The 14586-nt window shown below is 39.4% G+C and overlaps 1 protein-coding gene across 2 annotated transcripts; it reads right to left on the bottom strand.

Annotated features, from left to right (window-relative positions):
* Positions 1-2079: 2079 nt before the first annotated feature.
* On the bottom strand, positions 2080-12949 carry LOC103707093 (FGGY carbohydrate kinase domain-containing protein). Of its 2 annotated transcripts, none has more exons than XM_008791454.4 (15): positions 12762-12949; positions 10264-10343; positions 10048-10165; positions 9763-9941; positions 7386-7468; positions 7070-7254; positions 5176-5237; positions 4877-4985; positions 4641-4760; positions 4331-4450; positions 3981-4101; positions 3698-3854; positions 2846-2918; positions 2640-2767; positions 2080-2355 (listed from the first exon to the last, which is right to left on the bottom strand). In XM_008791454.4, the coding sequence occupies exons 1-15, from the start codon at positions 12937-12939 to the stop codon at positions 2233-2235; spliced, it is 1836 nt and encodes a 611-aa protein (XP_008789676.2). In that variant the 5' UTR covers positions 12940-12949; the 3' UTR covers positions 2080-2232. The 2 variants fall into 2 exon arrangements, with proteins under 2 accessions (XP_008789676.2, XP_008789677.2); XM_008791455.4 differs by having other exon boundaries at positions 9763-9908.
* Positions 12950-14586: the final 1637 nt, after the last annotated feature.

Genomic DNA, 14586 nt, shown 5'->3' with positions numbered 1-14586 from the left:
CAATGAATGATCTGGTTTACACGAAGCAAATGTATCCAATAAATGCTAGGAAAAAGTAAGTGTAGGATAGTCGTTTACTAGTTAAAATCTTTGAATTTAGTCGGAGCTTTAGGTCTGAAATGTTGCGTCTTGCTCGCGGCGGTAATTGCAATAGAATTCAACAAATCCCGCTCCCTCCTGTTAGCAGGTAGTGGAGGTACTAGGGATCCATAAAAAAAGGAAGTTTATTTGCAGCTCCCGCCATCAGGCCTATTTGGTACAAAATTACCAGCGTAATAGACAAACCCCACCATTGCTTCCGGAAAGCAGAAAACCCCAATATCCCCAGCATGCGAACCCCGTCCAATAAAACGGCCAAGAATCCCCCAAAGCCCACGGCTCTGAACCCCAAATCCCCCTTTCCTCCTCCTCCTCCTCCTCCTCCTCCTCTTTCGGAGCCCATGCTCACCAATGTAATCCCCCTTCTTCTTGAGACTAGCTTTGTTCTTTCGTTCTTAACTCTTTCTGCTGGGGTTTCTTGGCAGGGCCGGCCAGCTGCGCCTGCTTCACCTTCAACGCCGGTCCCCCCCCCCCCCGGCGGCGCCGCCGCTACCCTCTCGGAGGGCCACCGCGTCCTCCTCATCGAGCGCAGAGGTGCCGCCCAAGAGTTACCTCATTCCTCCGGACCTTGGTGGACACCGACTCCCCTGCCCAGGCCTTCACCTCCGAGGACAGCGTTCCCAACGGCCGCGGCTACGCAGTGCTATCAACGCCAGCTTCTGCAGCCGCCCCCACGGGGCTTCCCCGCCGAGTCCCACTGGTGGGTCGATTGGCGGTAACGTCCGGCCAGTGCTAGTGCTCCGGAGCTGGCAGTCGGTCGTCGGCGACGGCCTGCTGGAGGCCAACATCACGCCGTATGACATCTTCACCGTCCACCACGTCGTCGGCACCAAGATCGGAGCCCCCACCTTCGACTCCTCCAGCTGCGGCGACAGCGCCGACGATCTTCTCGTTTTTGCCGACCCTGAGTCAACATCCAGGTCCGGGTAGCCCTCCGCGCGGCGTCGATCGGATCTTGCTTGATCCCCTCTTCCGCTTCGCTCGCTGGCACGTTTTGGATTGTTTGATCTCAGCCGTATGATCTTGGGAGGATGGCTGATATGTTTAAATTTGCTTGGGGCCTTATCCTGCATCTTCGGGGGAATAACAGCGAATTGGGTTCTTTGATCATCCATCAGCACAGATTCAATATAGAATGTTTCTTGGAACTTCGATCATACCGCAGAAAAAGTAGCTGTTTTCAGTCATCTTTATCCGTTCGCTTGTTATAAAGTTCCGCAGTTGAAGTTATCAAGCTAGTCTCAGTTCCCGAGGTTTTATTTATAACTTATTCGAGAAGAACACGCCCTTCCGTTCTTTTGTCATTTTTGGCTATTTTTACATATTCAGCATTCCAAAGCAGTAAGACATATTGTTTATAATAATAGTTTGGGACTTTACATGCTTTTTTTTTTTTTTGGTTAATACGTCATGACTTAGAAGATCATGATCCATGTCTCCAATTCTTAGCTGCCTTTAAACTTCTCTCCGGCGGCTGTCATCGTCATAACATGCCGTGTTCCTATCTGTTCTGTCTGTGATGATAATCAGTGCGCAGTATCATCTTTATTTCTTAGATTATCATGATCTAGAGTACTTGCTTCTATTTTACAATTTTTATACTAATTATTCATAATATTTTATAAATATTTTGTGATATACATATATCGTTCAGTAATTAGCAAATAATTACAAGATTACTTAAAACATCACTGCATCAATATGATATATCTGCTAGGTAATCCGATATCTCCAAAAGAGTTTTTTTTCCCCTTACTTCCAATTCATTTTTATCCTCCTGGGAGCAAGATAAGCTCCTCATTTCCTGGCGATCGGGGTGCTGTACCGGACCGGTTCGGAAGGCACCACCACGGGATGACCCGGCCGGGCGGGGAGGTGATCCATTGTGAGCCCCGAGCAGCCCTACCTCTCCTTGCGGGGGATCTTTGGTTTTTCTACCCTTCTTTGTTTTCCTTCCAAATATTTATACATATTCATAACTGAAGAAAAAATAAATGATTGACCGCAAAAGGATCTGTATTTTTTTAATTATTTTCAAAATTCAACTACACAAAAATTTGGCAGTGCGGGTGACATTTCTGTACTACAATGCCATGAAAGCCAAGGCTACAACCAAGGCGCTACCATGCATCTCTACTGCAATGCTTGCGTCATGATTGAACGATAAGAAAGCTGCTGCTCGTAAAGTGACCTGAAAACCTGATATTTAGCATCATGATACTTCTTCACCCTTGGGTCTTTAGATGGACGAATAACCTGCGAAAACTCGCATTAAGTATTGCTACCTGAAGATGCTAAAAAGTTTGTGTCCCAAAATGATGCAAATTAGCGTGCCATGCCCCTCGAGTAAAATATCAGGGCTGTAAAATATCATTAATGATGAAGTAAAATGCTTCACCACAATTCTGAATAGCTTCTGGATGATTCAAAGCAAACCTAATTGAATTATAATTCCATCGACCAACCTGTGGCCATCAAACCAGAAAAATCTGCTGATAACTAGACTGCGAGAAATAAAGATGCTACAAGTCATCACATACCTGACCGGCTGCATTTAATGCTCTCATAGCATCATGAAGGCTTGAGTATTTCTTGGCTGCAACAGCACCTAAAATGGCAGCACCTAAAAGCACGGGCTCATTTTCTCTTGGAAGAATGATAGGAAGTCCTGCATTCCATGACCCAGATATGTGAGCTGGAAGGGGGAGGGATTGGGGGGGAGAGAGAGAGAGAGAGAGAGACTTGCCTACAATGTCTGCATGCTCTTGAATATACAATGGGTTCTTGGCAAGTCCACCACACGCAAGAAGTGTGTCAATCTGCAGATTAACAAAGATTGATCATATGTACATAGTGTCAAGAGGGGCAGTCACCTAAAAAACTGCAAAATATTCCACATTTTTCTCACACTGAATTTATCCAAGCAACAGTATCCCTCATCTAATCTTCACTGAGGATCCCTACCACCACCTTGACTGATCCAATTTTGTATGCATAACATTTCTTATTTTATCTAGATGCCGAGTCCAAATCTAACAATTTATGCAAGATAACCCTGAACGCATTATATCATCCTTGATAGTTTTGGTCGTCTTTGCTCAGTGACCTATGAAATGCAGGTTTTGCTCGATAGAGATGGAACTTTGGAAGCAGATTTTGGATGTACATTGCATAGTTGAAATCCTTTATTCCAAAATGACAGCATAAGCCAATATGCTTTTCACCAGGGGCATTCCTTTTTGACTCCAGGACCAACATGTCCATGAGCTTTAAGTGAAGGTTTTAGGAGTTCTTTGTTGATTGCCGCTATCTATTCCAGGCTATTGCTCTGCTTTTTGTCAGATAGTTAACATGATCCATATTTTTTTTAATCAAAACTTCATGTGATCCTTTGACCAATAGAGGATGTACTAAGGTAACAAATGCTTCCGACAACTTAATATTACGCTACATGACTTGAAATGTTACTCGATGCATAAAATATTACCTGGTGCTACATGTGGATATGATTTTGCAATCTTTTGCACACAGCGTCTAAAGAAGGATAGCAAAATAAGTATTCATACCAAGGTGCTCAAAATGATAAGTTAATCAGTACCTTATGCCCATGAGAATTGCAGTGCTCCACTATGTGGCGGGTACCATACGCAATGCCCTGAACTGTTGCAAGGTATAGAAGTGCCAATTGTTTCTCACTTGCATCAAGAGTTAAACCACAAACCATTCCTTTGGAGTTTGGATCAGCAATTGGTGACCTAACCCATTAAAACCATATATGTATTTCAGAAACAGAATTAGGGTCTAATAGGGCATCTAAATCAAATTATATGACTTCATACTATCATTAGGAATGTAGGAGATTTCTGAACATCTTTCCATACCTATTTCCATGAAAGTCAGGAAGGACATGCATGTCTTTAGTCAAGGCAGAAAGAAATGAAATATTGCTTTCATGCATCATGGATGCCAATATCTTGTTCAACAACTCATATAGAGAAATACCTAGACAATATGCACTAAGAAAATTAGCCCCAAGCTTCTGAAATTGGTTTTGGACATCAGCTGAAGTAATGACAATCTTCGTGCTTGTGTATAAGCAGTATTAGCTTCAAACGTCTGAAAATGTTTCAGACATTTCTGAAACTGATACCACAATGTACTTGTGCATACAAAAACAAAAAGCCATATCAGGAAGCATCACCTCTCTTCAGATACAAACCAGGAAACTTACTTTGCGAAGCAGCACGGTTGGCAAGGAGAGGAGCAGCAACATGGTTCTCAACCATGTAATCTAGAAGGGCACCAGTTGCACTTTGACCACCTTCAGTGAGCCAGTATTCAGGCACCATGGCTAAATATGCAAGCAAAAGCATCAACAGCAACATAGTTATTAATATGCCAACCACCAAGAATGTCAGTATATACTGATCATACTAAATAAAGAAAATAGATTTGAAAACCAACACCAACAAAGAGGCATTAAGAAAAATGCAGGTAAAGAGGATATAGTGACCAATGCATATCACATGCCAGAGATGTACCCGACCAGAATGGTCCCCATACACCTGGTATAAACAGTTTGTTCCGTGAGACAGACATATGGCAAGTAGATGTTCCACATACTAAAGCCATGCGATGGCATATGACTTCCTCAGCAGACACTGAAACACGGAAACTTCTTCCATTAGGAATACACATCTAGCCTTAAAATTGACCAGGACATTATGTATAAATAATCATAATCAAAAAATGAAGCATATCTGGCAGTAACACACACCATCAGCTCTGGACTCTGATATAGGCATGCTTTCCATAACCCCAACACCACCAGCATGGGCATCAATAAGTGAAGTTCCAACAGGTGTTCCAGCTAATAGGCCTAGCTCCTGAAATTGAAAAGATCTTTAAAAGGATTAAAAGAGATGCAATGTAGATACTACAATCTGACATACAGCCACCCTCCAATAAGCAATTTATATAGTTGGCGTATTTTTTTAGTAACATGTGTGTTCACCACATTAATGATCTCAAAGCATTGCCATTGAAATCAGACTTCATGACTACTAAATTTCTTGCCTTTGCAGCAGCATGTGTCAGACCAGAACCCAAAGGATGACCAGGAAAAGCAACACTCCGTCCTGTTTGCATTGTTTATACCACATCATTAGTGTGTGACAAATTCAAAGATGATGTTAAAATTACAAGATTGAGAAATGGTACGATAGATTGAGAAGGGGACAGCCACAGGCTTTCATAGAAGATGACCGAAGGAAAACATAGAAAAAAGCCTGACTAATTTGCATAGCCTATAAGTAGCGAAAGTGGTTGTCATTACATGTAGATCCATTAGAGAAAATTTTCAGCCAATTTGTTTACTGTCAAACAAGTTGCCTAATAAGACAACCCAATGATGAACTTCTAGCTCTCACTAACATCCTGACATCTCTTTTAAAAGGACCCCAAAACCGAGCCCAATACCATCACCAGATTTACACCTAAATTTTCTGCATCCAAGAAACCAATTAAATCAAATTTTTAGCATCGAAGCTCCGGACAAAACTAAAACCCATAAAATGAAAGACATGGGGTACAAAGTCAGAAACAAAGTGTTGCATGCCATATGGGTTTGTTGATCATTGATAATGCTTCCAGAAGGCAACTAATTCTTTTTATATGAAAAGTGACTCTTTGCTTCTACAACTTTACTTCCATAGAAAGCTGATCTGCATTACATCTCCTGCTTTCCTCTCTATCATGAAAAAAGAAAAAGGCCCTTACTGTACAGAAGCAAATAAGGCTTGCACTATAATTGTCTGTTTGTGATATGAAATGATGATTACAAGGTCCAGATATGTTTCCTGTAACCAACCATTTCAATCAGCTTATGTTTCAAAGAAAAGCTTCAGCCTTCCCACTTAACTGACTCGAAGACTTCAGTCAAGGTGCCTAATGGTAGTATGACATCAAAATGAATTTGCAGGAGAGAATCAATTTATATGTTTTTCAGAATTGTAAAGATTTCTCCCACAGTTGGACTATTAATTGATGAAAAACCAGAATTGTTATCTATAATCCAAAAATTGAAGTCATTGAGCATATATAATCATCCATCTAAGCAATATACATAGGAAAGCCGAAAAGCAAAACCAGAAAAAGGAGGTAACAAGTTCTCTAAGTCCCATAGCTTATTGCACTGTGACCCAGAATTATGTTTTAAAAAAAGGCTATTACCCCAGCTATGGTCCTCGCAATCCAGGATCCTAGAACGGCAGACTGGGGACAGACCTAACCTTTGTCCTTTTTTTTTATCTTTTTTTTTTTTGTATAAAGTGGCTGCCCTAAGACTTGAGCCCGCACCATCATGCTTGTCAGCCCAAGCCTTTCTCCACAGAGCAAAGCTTGTCCCCTTGTGATGCATTCTTTTTTATTAATAGATACCTGCTATGTAAAATATATGCATATCAGCAACTAATTTTTATAAAGCTTCTGATTTACCAAATTAAATCTAGGCCTGGGCAAAACTTTGGTATTCTTATCGGTTTCTATTATGTAAGTAAACAAATGAGAAAGTGTTGCATATGAGTTAAGTAACCAGTTTGGCAAACTATCCAAAAAAATAAGCATTAAAATCATAGGGTGAAGAAGAGATTTATGAGCAACTAAAGACATCAGATATCTTTTCAAACATGGTTTCAGCACCACTGCTTTTTCTTTTTTCCGTGTCTCACATAATATCACGTGCACATATTCAGTAGTTTGTGATTCTTCATAGTTGCTGCCAGCACTCCAAATGTCATTTTAAGCTTGTCACAGTTATGCAACACAGAAGACGTCACGTGGCAATTTAACAAATGAAGGACTGAATAAGAAACAGATATGTAATTTTGCAAATAATTTTTGTTCAGCGTAGTTGAGGCTATCACTACAGAGAACTAAGCACTATTAGAAATGAGATGAGTAAATAATATACCAATTTTTGCATGATTCCCTTCCACAAGATCTCCTAAGCCAATCTCCTCCCAAAAGTCATCATCCCATCCACAAGATTCCATAATATGAGACTCTTTCTCACTAGCTAGTTCCATGTGTGCATGTCCAAGGTATGTCCACTTGCAGACAGTTGTACATAAACTCCGAGTATCATCCCCTGTTGCTCTACAAAAATGCATTCATACTATAAATAACAAAAAGAGCTGTCATGTAAATAAATAATTAACTTCAACGCCTTGTGCAAATAAATTATATAAATCACTGAATAACATTGGGAGATCTATCAGAAGAATTACCTGTATGATAACCAGTCACTTAAATCCATCCACCTAAACACCATGGACCAAGATTCTTGCAGGTTTTCTTTTACCCATAGTAGCTGCATATATTTATTTTAGACGTTCTAGTTATGATTCTTCAACTATTAAGATATCAAGAGGATAAATAATGATTCTTCAACTATTAAGATATCAAGAGGATAAATAATGATTCTTCAACTATTAAGATCAAGTTCAACAAGCTTCTTTAGCCATGGCTTGTGTAAAAAAAGAAGGGTGTCTGGTGATCTCCATATTACATACAAACCTTTCATATACTACATATATGCAAGCTTATGATAGAACTTACAATGTCACCACAGTTTTCTAATAATCCACCTTAATTATTATCCAAAAGCAGGATTACAACAATGTTTGAAACCTTTAGTCATGAACCATCTGTTCTAATAGATTAACAACATGACTGTGGTAACCTATACAATTACCAACAAACTTTATTTATCTAAATAGGCTCAGCTTTCTGGACCAAGTAGGATCCATCAAGGTCTAAAAAATGTAAGACAATTCTCAATCAGAGGTCAACCTTTTGATCCAGTACTGAATCCCTTACCAAGTTAACTTCAAGCAAGAGGATGTTACTAATCAGCAGGTAAAAAGACCTACAGAGTAGCCTTCTATGTTCCCCTAGACTTGAAAAGACACTATTCAGAGAGAGAAAAATGCATTTGATATTGGAACCTGCATATGTTTTGAATCTGCTTCTCATGCACAAGCATGCACGCATGCATGCATGCAGAGTATAGCTGAGCTACCATTATTAGGGTACTGGCCCAAATCTTTTAGATCTCTCAGCCATGTATTTTTGAAAAGAAAGAAAGCAACTCCAGGAATTAGTAAATAATCTTAGGATGGCATCTTCCCTTCTGTTTGCCTCGCTGAAACCCTAAATGCCCCAATTGCTACCAGCAGATACCTTCAACCCTTCACCAAATGGCCTCATTTTCTCCCTTTCTGAGCAGCAACACCACCACTTTGCCACCTTTACCCCTATCACCGAATCTCCAGCCTTCTCCTTTCCCTCTACAATCGCCCCACTGCCCCCACTGTCCCACTACTTCATTCCATCCCTTCCCAAAAGTTCCCCCTAAATCACAAAATACTGCATTTCCTAGATGTGCAACATTGAACATTATTAAAGTTGGATAGGGAACTAATGAATATATACATGCCCCTCTTTATGTTGTGTATCTAAAACAACATTCTCTCTTTTGGACCTTGATATACATTCCTAATCAAGGGCTGAGTTCATGTTTTAACAAACTCTTTTGATACATATGTACATATACACATACACATATTCATTTATGCTTTTGTGATTGTACACATGTTCATACATATTAATGAATGTATGTACATAAATAAGTATTCACATTCTCACAAATAAATTATGCAATAATTTTGAGAAAAAGTGATGGCACCACCTAAAATTTATTAAAAGAAAATGAGAGTTCTCTTTTCTTTTTGAGACTAGGAGGCGCTCTAACCCAATCAGCAGGTACCCACCCCAACCCAACCCACCTAGGTAGGAGCTTAGGCCTCCAGGCAGACCAAGTCCAACAGCCAAAGCTCATGGAACCTGGGCTTTTGCTAATCGCAGGTCAAAGCAAGGGTACACACCACTTGGAATCAAACCCCTGATGTTCCTTAGCAAGGGACAAGATAATACCATCAAAGCAAGCACTTTGTGGTGAAAATAAAAACATTTACTAATGTTCCTTAGCAATCCCCCTCCGAAACAAATAAAAAAATAAACAAAATAAAAGGATTCAGCATTACCTAATTTTAATGCTCAACACCTCCATGTTCTCCCCCATCCCAAAAGAGAGAGATAGAAAGAAAGAAAGGCAAATATGCTGGTCAGACTAAAGTGTTCTATTAGAATTACTTTAAAACCAAGGTAAGAATTCCAAAAGACTTGAAGGGGTAGTATAGTGACTTCATGTTAAGAAGATGATGTTAGAAAACCCTTCATCAAACCACTTTAATGATAAAAACATTGTCTAGTGATTAAGTCTAAGATGAACCTGAGATATTGTTAGTGATGATAAAATGGGTGCTAGCTATCCATTTTACAAACTTTTCAGCTTGGTTGCTGTATCCCATGGTAAAAAAAATACAGTCATGCCGCTATGGTATAACCTAATAACATCACCAAAATCTAATGGCCCAAAACATCAGCTTGTTTGTGTAGATTCTACAGAGCCAGTATTTTGCATATACCAAAAGAGTAACAGCAACAAGACTATGGAAACAGATAAAAGGATCAACATAGTTCTTTAATTTGCTGATAAAAAAAAGGTACTGTTGATTCTCTCAGTCAGGATACTTTGGTTACCTTAGGGGCTTGCATTTCAGGGGAGACAGACCCACCACAATATTGTAGTACTGGCGAGTTGCGAAAATTAATGTGCTCAGCCTGATTTACAGCCCTGTGGTCCATCCATACTATGATATTTCTTCTTGCATCACCACTCCATGAAACTGAAACAGGAGATCCATCAGAATCGACGGCAACTGCAAACAATACCCAATTCCAAAAAGAGCTTAGGTTTTACATACCACTTCTTACAGCACACAAATAGTCAATATACAAAAAATGTTCTGCAAGGAGGTGACATACCAAGGGAGCAAGTAGCTGCAAATCCTATACCAACCACTTCCTCAGCAACGGCATTTGCCAATGAGCATGCTGTTTTCACAGCTGCACATACCGCATGCCAGATATCTGTTGAGGATTGCTATTTGAAGAAAGACATATTTTAGCAGCAGTTATCATATCAGCCATTTTACAAATATTCTAGATAAACCGAAGTAATAGATTCCACAAATGTACAACCTCAATACAACCTCGTTCCTTCCATATCTGTATGGGGCTACTGGCTGAGCCTAGCAGCCTACCCTGATCATCGAAGAGACCTGAATCAAAAGGTCATACCAATAAGAAAAAAATCAAAAAAGTCAAGATATAACATTTTGAATTTCAGAAACTAGCATAATGTAATAATTTGTATTTTTGTAAGCTTTTTGCATGGGTGAAACAATGCAAAGCTGGAATTCTAAATATCATGAAGCTATACATAAACAATGTGCCAAAAGATTAGACGGGCAATGACCTTGCAGATATAAAATTCATCAACCCAAAAAAAGGCAATATAGCTTGTTATTATTGAAAAAAAATGTCAGAAAATAAAGAGAGATCAATATTAAGGATATCAGTGGAAGTTTAAACATCGAAAATCCATAATTAAAATTACAATTTTTTACTCTCTCTAGACTTGGATGCTCCATCCGACTAAATGCACTTCAAACCATACCAAGATTTTATCTCAAAAAATTCGATGGTGATGCCCCAAAATCTCCCAAAGGAACTAAAAAAAATGCTGCAGGGGAACTTCCAGAAAAATAACAAAGACATTTTTGCCAACAGAACGAAACAATCTCTTATGGTGTGGCAACAAAAACTATTTGAGATAACATCACTTGACAAATGTTTTTTTGCAGATGATGTCATGATAATAGATGACAAGATTTTCTTTTCTTCATTTTCCTGAACTATAAAAAATACAACAACATCAATTCTCCCTCACATACATTTGTAGTGCTATATTTCTACATACCAACAAAAGTAATTCCTGCAGGTAGTTTCTTTGTCTTAATTGATCCTGACTGTGATTTCTAGTCCATCTGCAAGCCAATCTGTGATCATATGGGCCTCTCTTTGAGTAAATGACATTCACACCTCTTCAAATTGGTTGAGCACTCACCCAACTTCTGACAATATACAATCCATTTCTAAAGGTTGCATGAAATTGTCTGTGATGTACCCAACAGGTGCAGAAAGAATCTGACTCTGCCCAAACTCTGGTCGTGCCTTCTTAAATTTCTAACGTAAGACCTTCATAGATTGCAAAATAACTATAATCTGATCTACAAGGACTTTGATTATTTTAAATTAGACCATCTTTTACCTTCACTATCTTACATGCAACGGAAAGAGAGAAAAGGGGATGTCTCATGCTAACCAGTGGTGTGCCACAAGACAAAGTGATCACCAATTCTGAGGTGGAGTTAGGGAAGAAGGTAATTTCTTGGATGAAAATTCAACCACCCTCCTAGCATCATTTTTTCCCTTGTAGATTGTACTTAAATTCCAAAGTTGGGTCTGTTGGCTGGATCATCACACAATTAATATTGTGTCTTGAGGTAATTTTGGCTTGACAGTTTTAGGTGGACTGGGTACGGACTGGGCTTATCATGTGTTTGATTCATCTCTAATTAGGTTGCCTTTGCTTGTGGCTCGGACATAGACTTACAGTTTTAGGTTGCACCTGCTAGGTATTAAAATAGAATCCTAGCTGAATCCAGTAAAATTTTATTGGATTATTGTCACCAAAAGGAAGCGCTTGGCCTAAGAAAAACCTATTTCTACAGAAGCAACCACTTAGGAGGTTTCATATATTACCATAACTGTTTCTTTTTGGCTATTCCACTCACCACATCATCTTGTTACAGATTTGTACAGAACCATCTTGGCTGTCATGAATTCTCTCTGCTTTTAAATGTGATTTATTAATACCATAATCAAATTAAAGATATCTACACAAGACTTATTTGTTTTATGAGTTTTGTGGATCAGAATGTTGCACAATCAAGATATATAAACATAGCTATTTGCACTCAGCATTACAAATCCTTATTTCCCTAGAATTCCTACCTTGCTGCCTCTGATTTTTAGCTACAACGAAGTGAGCATCTGACTAAGAATTTAAGACAGGGTAAAGATCAAAACATGGTTAGCAAAACAGCACGAATGTCAAGCTTGAAAAATATGTCAAGGCAGATGTAGAGTAAGATCACAATCATTAGCAGAAGCTTGGAAATATCACGTATTATGGCGTTCTATAACTTGCTCGTCGATCAAAGAGTGATGACACGCCCTCGCATAAAAATCGATAAGATCAAAAAGAGGAGAGACCATAATAACTTAGATGATTCATTTTTGTTAATCTAAGCAGAAATATCTAGCAATTCGTTAGATAGCAAGAGAAATCCTCATTCGGAAAACTATCGTGACGATCAGGGAAACTAGAAATAGAATGAATTCTTCATGAAATAATTCGATGCAAAACTGAACCTATCTTCAAACACAAAATATTAAAAAATAACGAATTCGTGCAAATGTCTCGAAAAGCATCGATCAATCGACCGGCGCCGGAAAAACAAAAAGATTCCGACATCAAACTACACCAAACAAGCACTAAGGAAATCCAGTCAGAAGAAGAGGAGGGTTAAGATGTAGGAGGAGGGATAAAGAGGAGGAGAAGGAGCACGGGCCTGCCCGGGCGCTGCCGGTGCCGACGTCGACGCCGAGGTAGACGGTACGGGAGGCGGCGGGGGCGGGGGCGGCGGCGGCCATCTCGAGGGTGGCGGTGGAGGCCCGATCGGCCTGGAGCGGGAGCAGAGGCGTCGTATCCGATAACGAAGAAGACGACCACGTCCTCGCCCCTGACATTCTCTTCACTCGATTGCTTCGTCCCTTCTGATGACGATGGAGAGATTAGATTACGTTAATGGCCACAGCCTATTGGTCCAAGCTTATGTTAGGAGACCGATTAGAGCGTCATCTTCTGTTTAAACTTTTAATAATGGGACCGATCCACGCACTCTAATATGTGACCGGTTGATGTGGCGACTTCAGAACTTGCGAAAGGAACAGCGACACACCAGAGGTCACACTTTTGAGTTGGCCAGGTCAGGTCTTCTTGAGCGGAAGAACCGGTGGGACCGAGGAATGATTCGGGTGGGGAGCGATCCCCCAAGTGGCCGAGAGAGGATTAGGTTGAGCCCTGTGAGTTTGAGCCCATGGGTGGTATTCTGCCTATGTTCCAGAGAGTACAATCTTATCAGATGTGGATGATGTTGCTTGTCCAAGTACTCACTGAATAACTTGATGCAAGTACTCTCAATCGGAAATTTCCTCGTAAGGCAGATTAGTTGAATGAAAAATCTCCTCTTTTTTTTTCTTTTTTTTTTTTTTTAAGAAAGTAGCCATGAATCTCACCAGAGACGTAGGGGGTTAGATTCTGTGTAGATGGAGACTTGAACAAAATGACCCCCTTTCACCTTTTTTTTGTTTATAATTGTAGCTGTTCTTTGGGTAGATTGCTCGATAATCCAGCTAAAACTTTATCAAAATTTTCAAACCCATCCCATAATAATAATAATAATAATAATAATAATAATAATAATAATAATAATAAATTCATCGACTATTCGAACCTGCCCAATTAATCTTTATTTGGGTTGAGCGAGTACCCAATCCAGAATTACAAAAAAAAATAAAATGAGAGATGGTGGGAAGAGGAAAGAGGGGAGAGGGTAGTAAGAAAGACTTTTGCATGATAACTAATATCAAGTAAAAATCAATAATATAACTAATAATATAGTTTACTAAGATCAAAAATATATGGCAGAGGTTAGTTGTGTTTGAGCTTTGGGGTTCAAGTCCCCTCGTCTTTCTTTTGTTTGTGTGTGTGTATATATATATTAATTTTTACAAAAAAATTATTAGTATATATAATCAGGCTCATATAGCGGATATTTAGGGGTCAAATTTCAAATCCATCACAAACGGTAACGAATTTTAATTTTAAATTCCAAAATCTTCCCAAACCTTAAGTGGTTTTCTTAAATTATTCCTATTAGAATTCGGGATAGATAGGATATCCGAAAAAATCCATGCGGCTGCCTAGTGGAATTTTGAGGGCAAAATCAACTCATTAAAAAAAAAAGAAGAAGAAAAATCACTCCAACCCAAAAGCAACAAGTGAGTTGGACCGATTTTGTTTGGGCTAAATGTAACCCAAATTGCATCCTTGGTATAAACCGATGGATACTTGATGTGTCAAGCCTCTGGTCCACTTTCACTTTGATTTCTGCAGCAGAGAGGCGGCAATGGGCCAGGTCAAAGTTACAAATCAAGTTTTTATAGGCCAACCCAACTTGCTTGTAGGTCTATGATGTACAATCTGAACTTTATCCAAGATGAACCCATCTGACTAGAACGGACCTATTGATGCAGTTACAAGCCAAGCCAATTTAGTTTTGGAAATTTTATCGCATGGACATACAAATTGTTTTTTTTTTTTTCTCTTTTTGC

The sequence above is a fragment of the Phoenix dactylifera genome, chromosome 7, assembly GCF_009389715.1.
Source record: "Phoenix dactylifera cultivar Barhee BC4 chromosome 7, palm_55x_up_171113_PBpolish2nd_filt_p, whole genome shotgun sequence".
NCBI lineage: Eukaryota > Viridiplantae > Streptophyta > Magnoliopsida > Arecales > Arecaceae > Phoenix > Phoenix dactylifera.
This window is presented reverse-complemented; position numbering and strand designations above follow the sequence as displayed.

Excerpts from the sequence above, each read along its gene's own strand:
- LOC103707093 (XM_008791454.4), bottom strand. The coding sequence starts at position 12,939 with ATGTCAGGGGCGAGGACGTGGTCGTCTTCTTCGTTATCGGATACGACG. Across the intron at positions 7,469-9,762 it reads CTGAAATGCAAGCCCCTAAG|CTACTATGGGTAAAAGAAAA; the intron begins GTAACCAAAGTA and ends AAATATATGCAG. Across the intron at positions 7,255-7,385 it reads AGTGACTGGTTATCATACAG|AGCAACAGGGGATGATACTC; the intron begins GTAATTCTTCTG and ends GCATTTTTGTAG.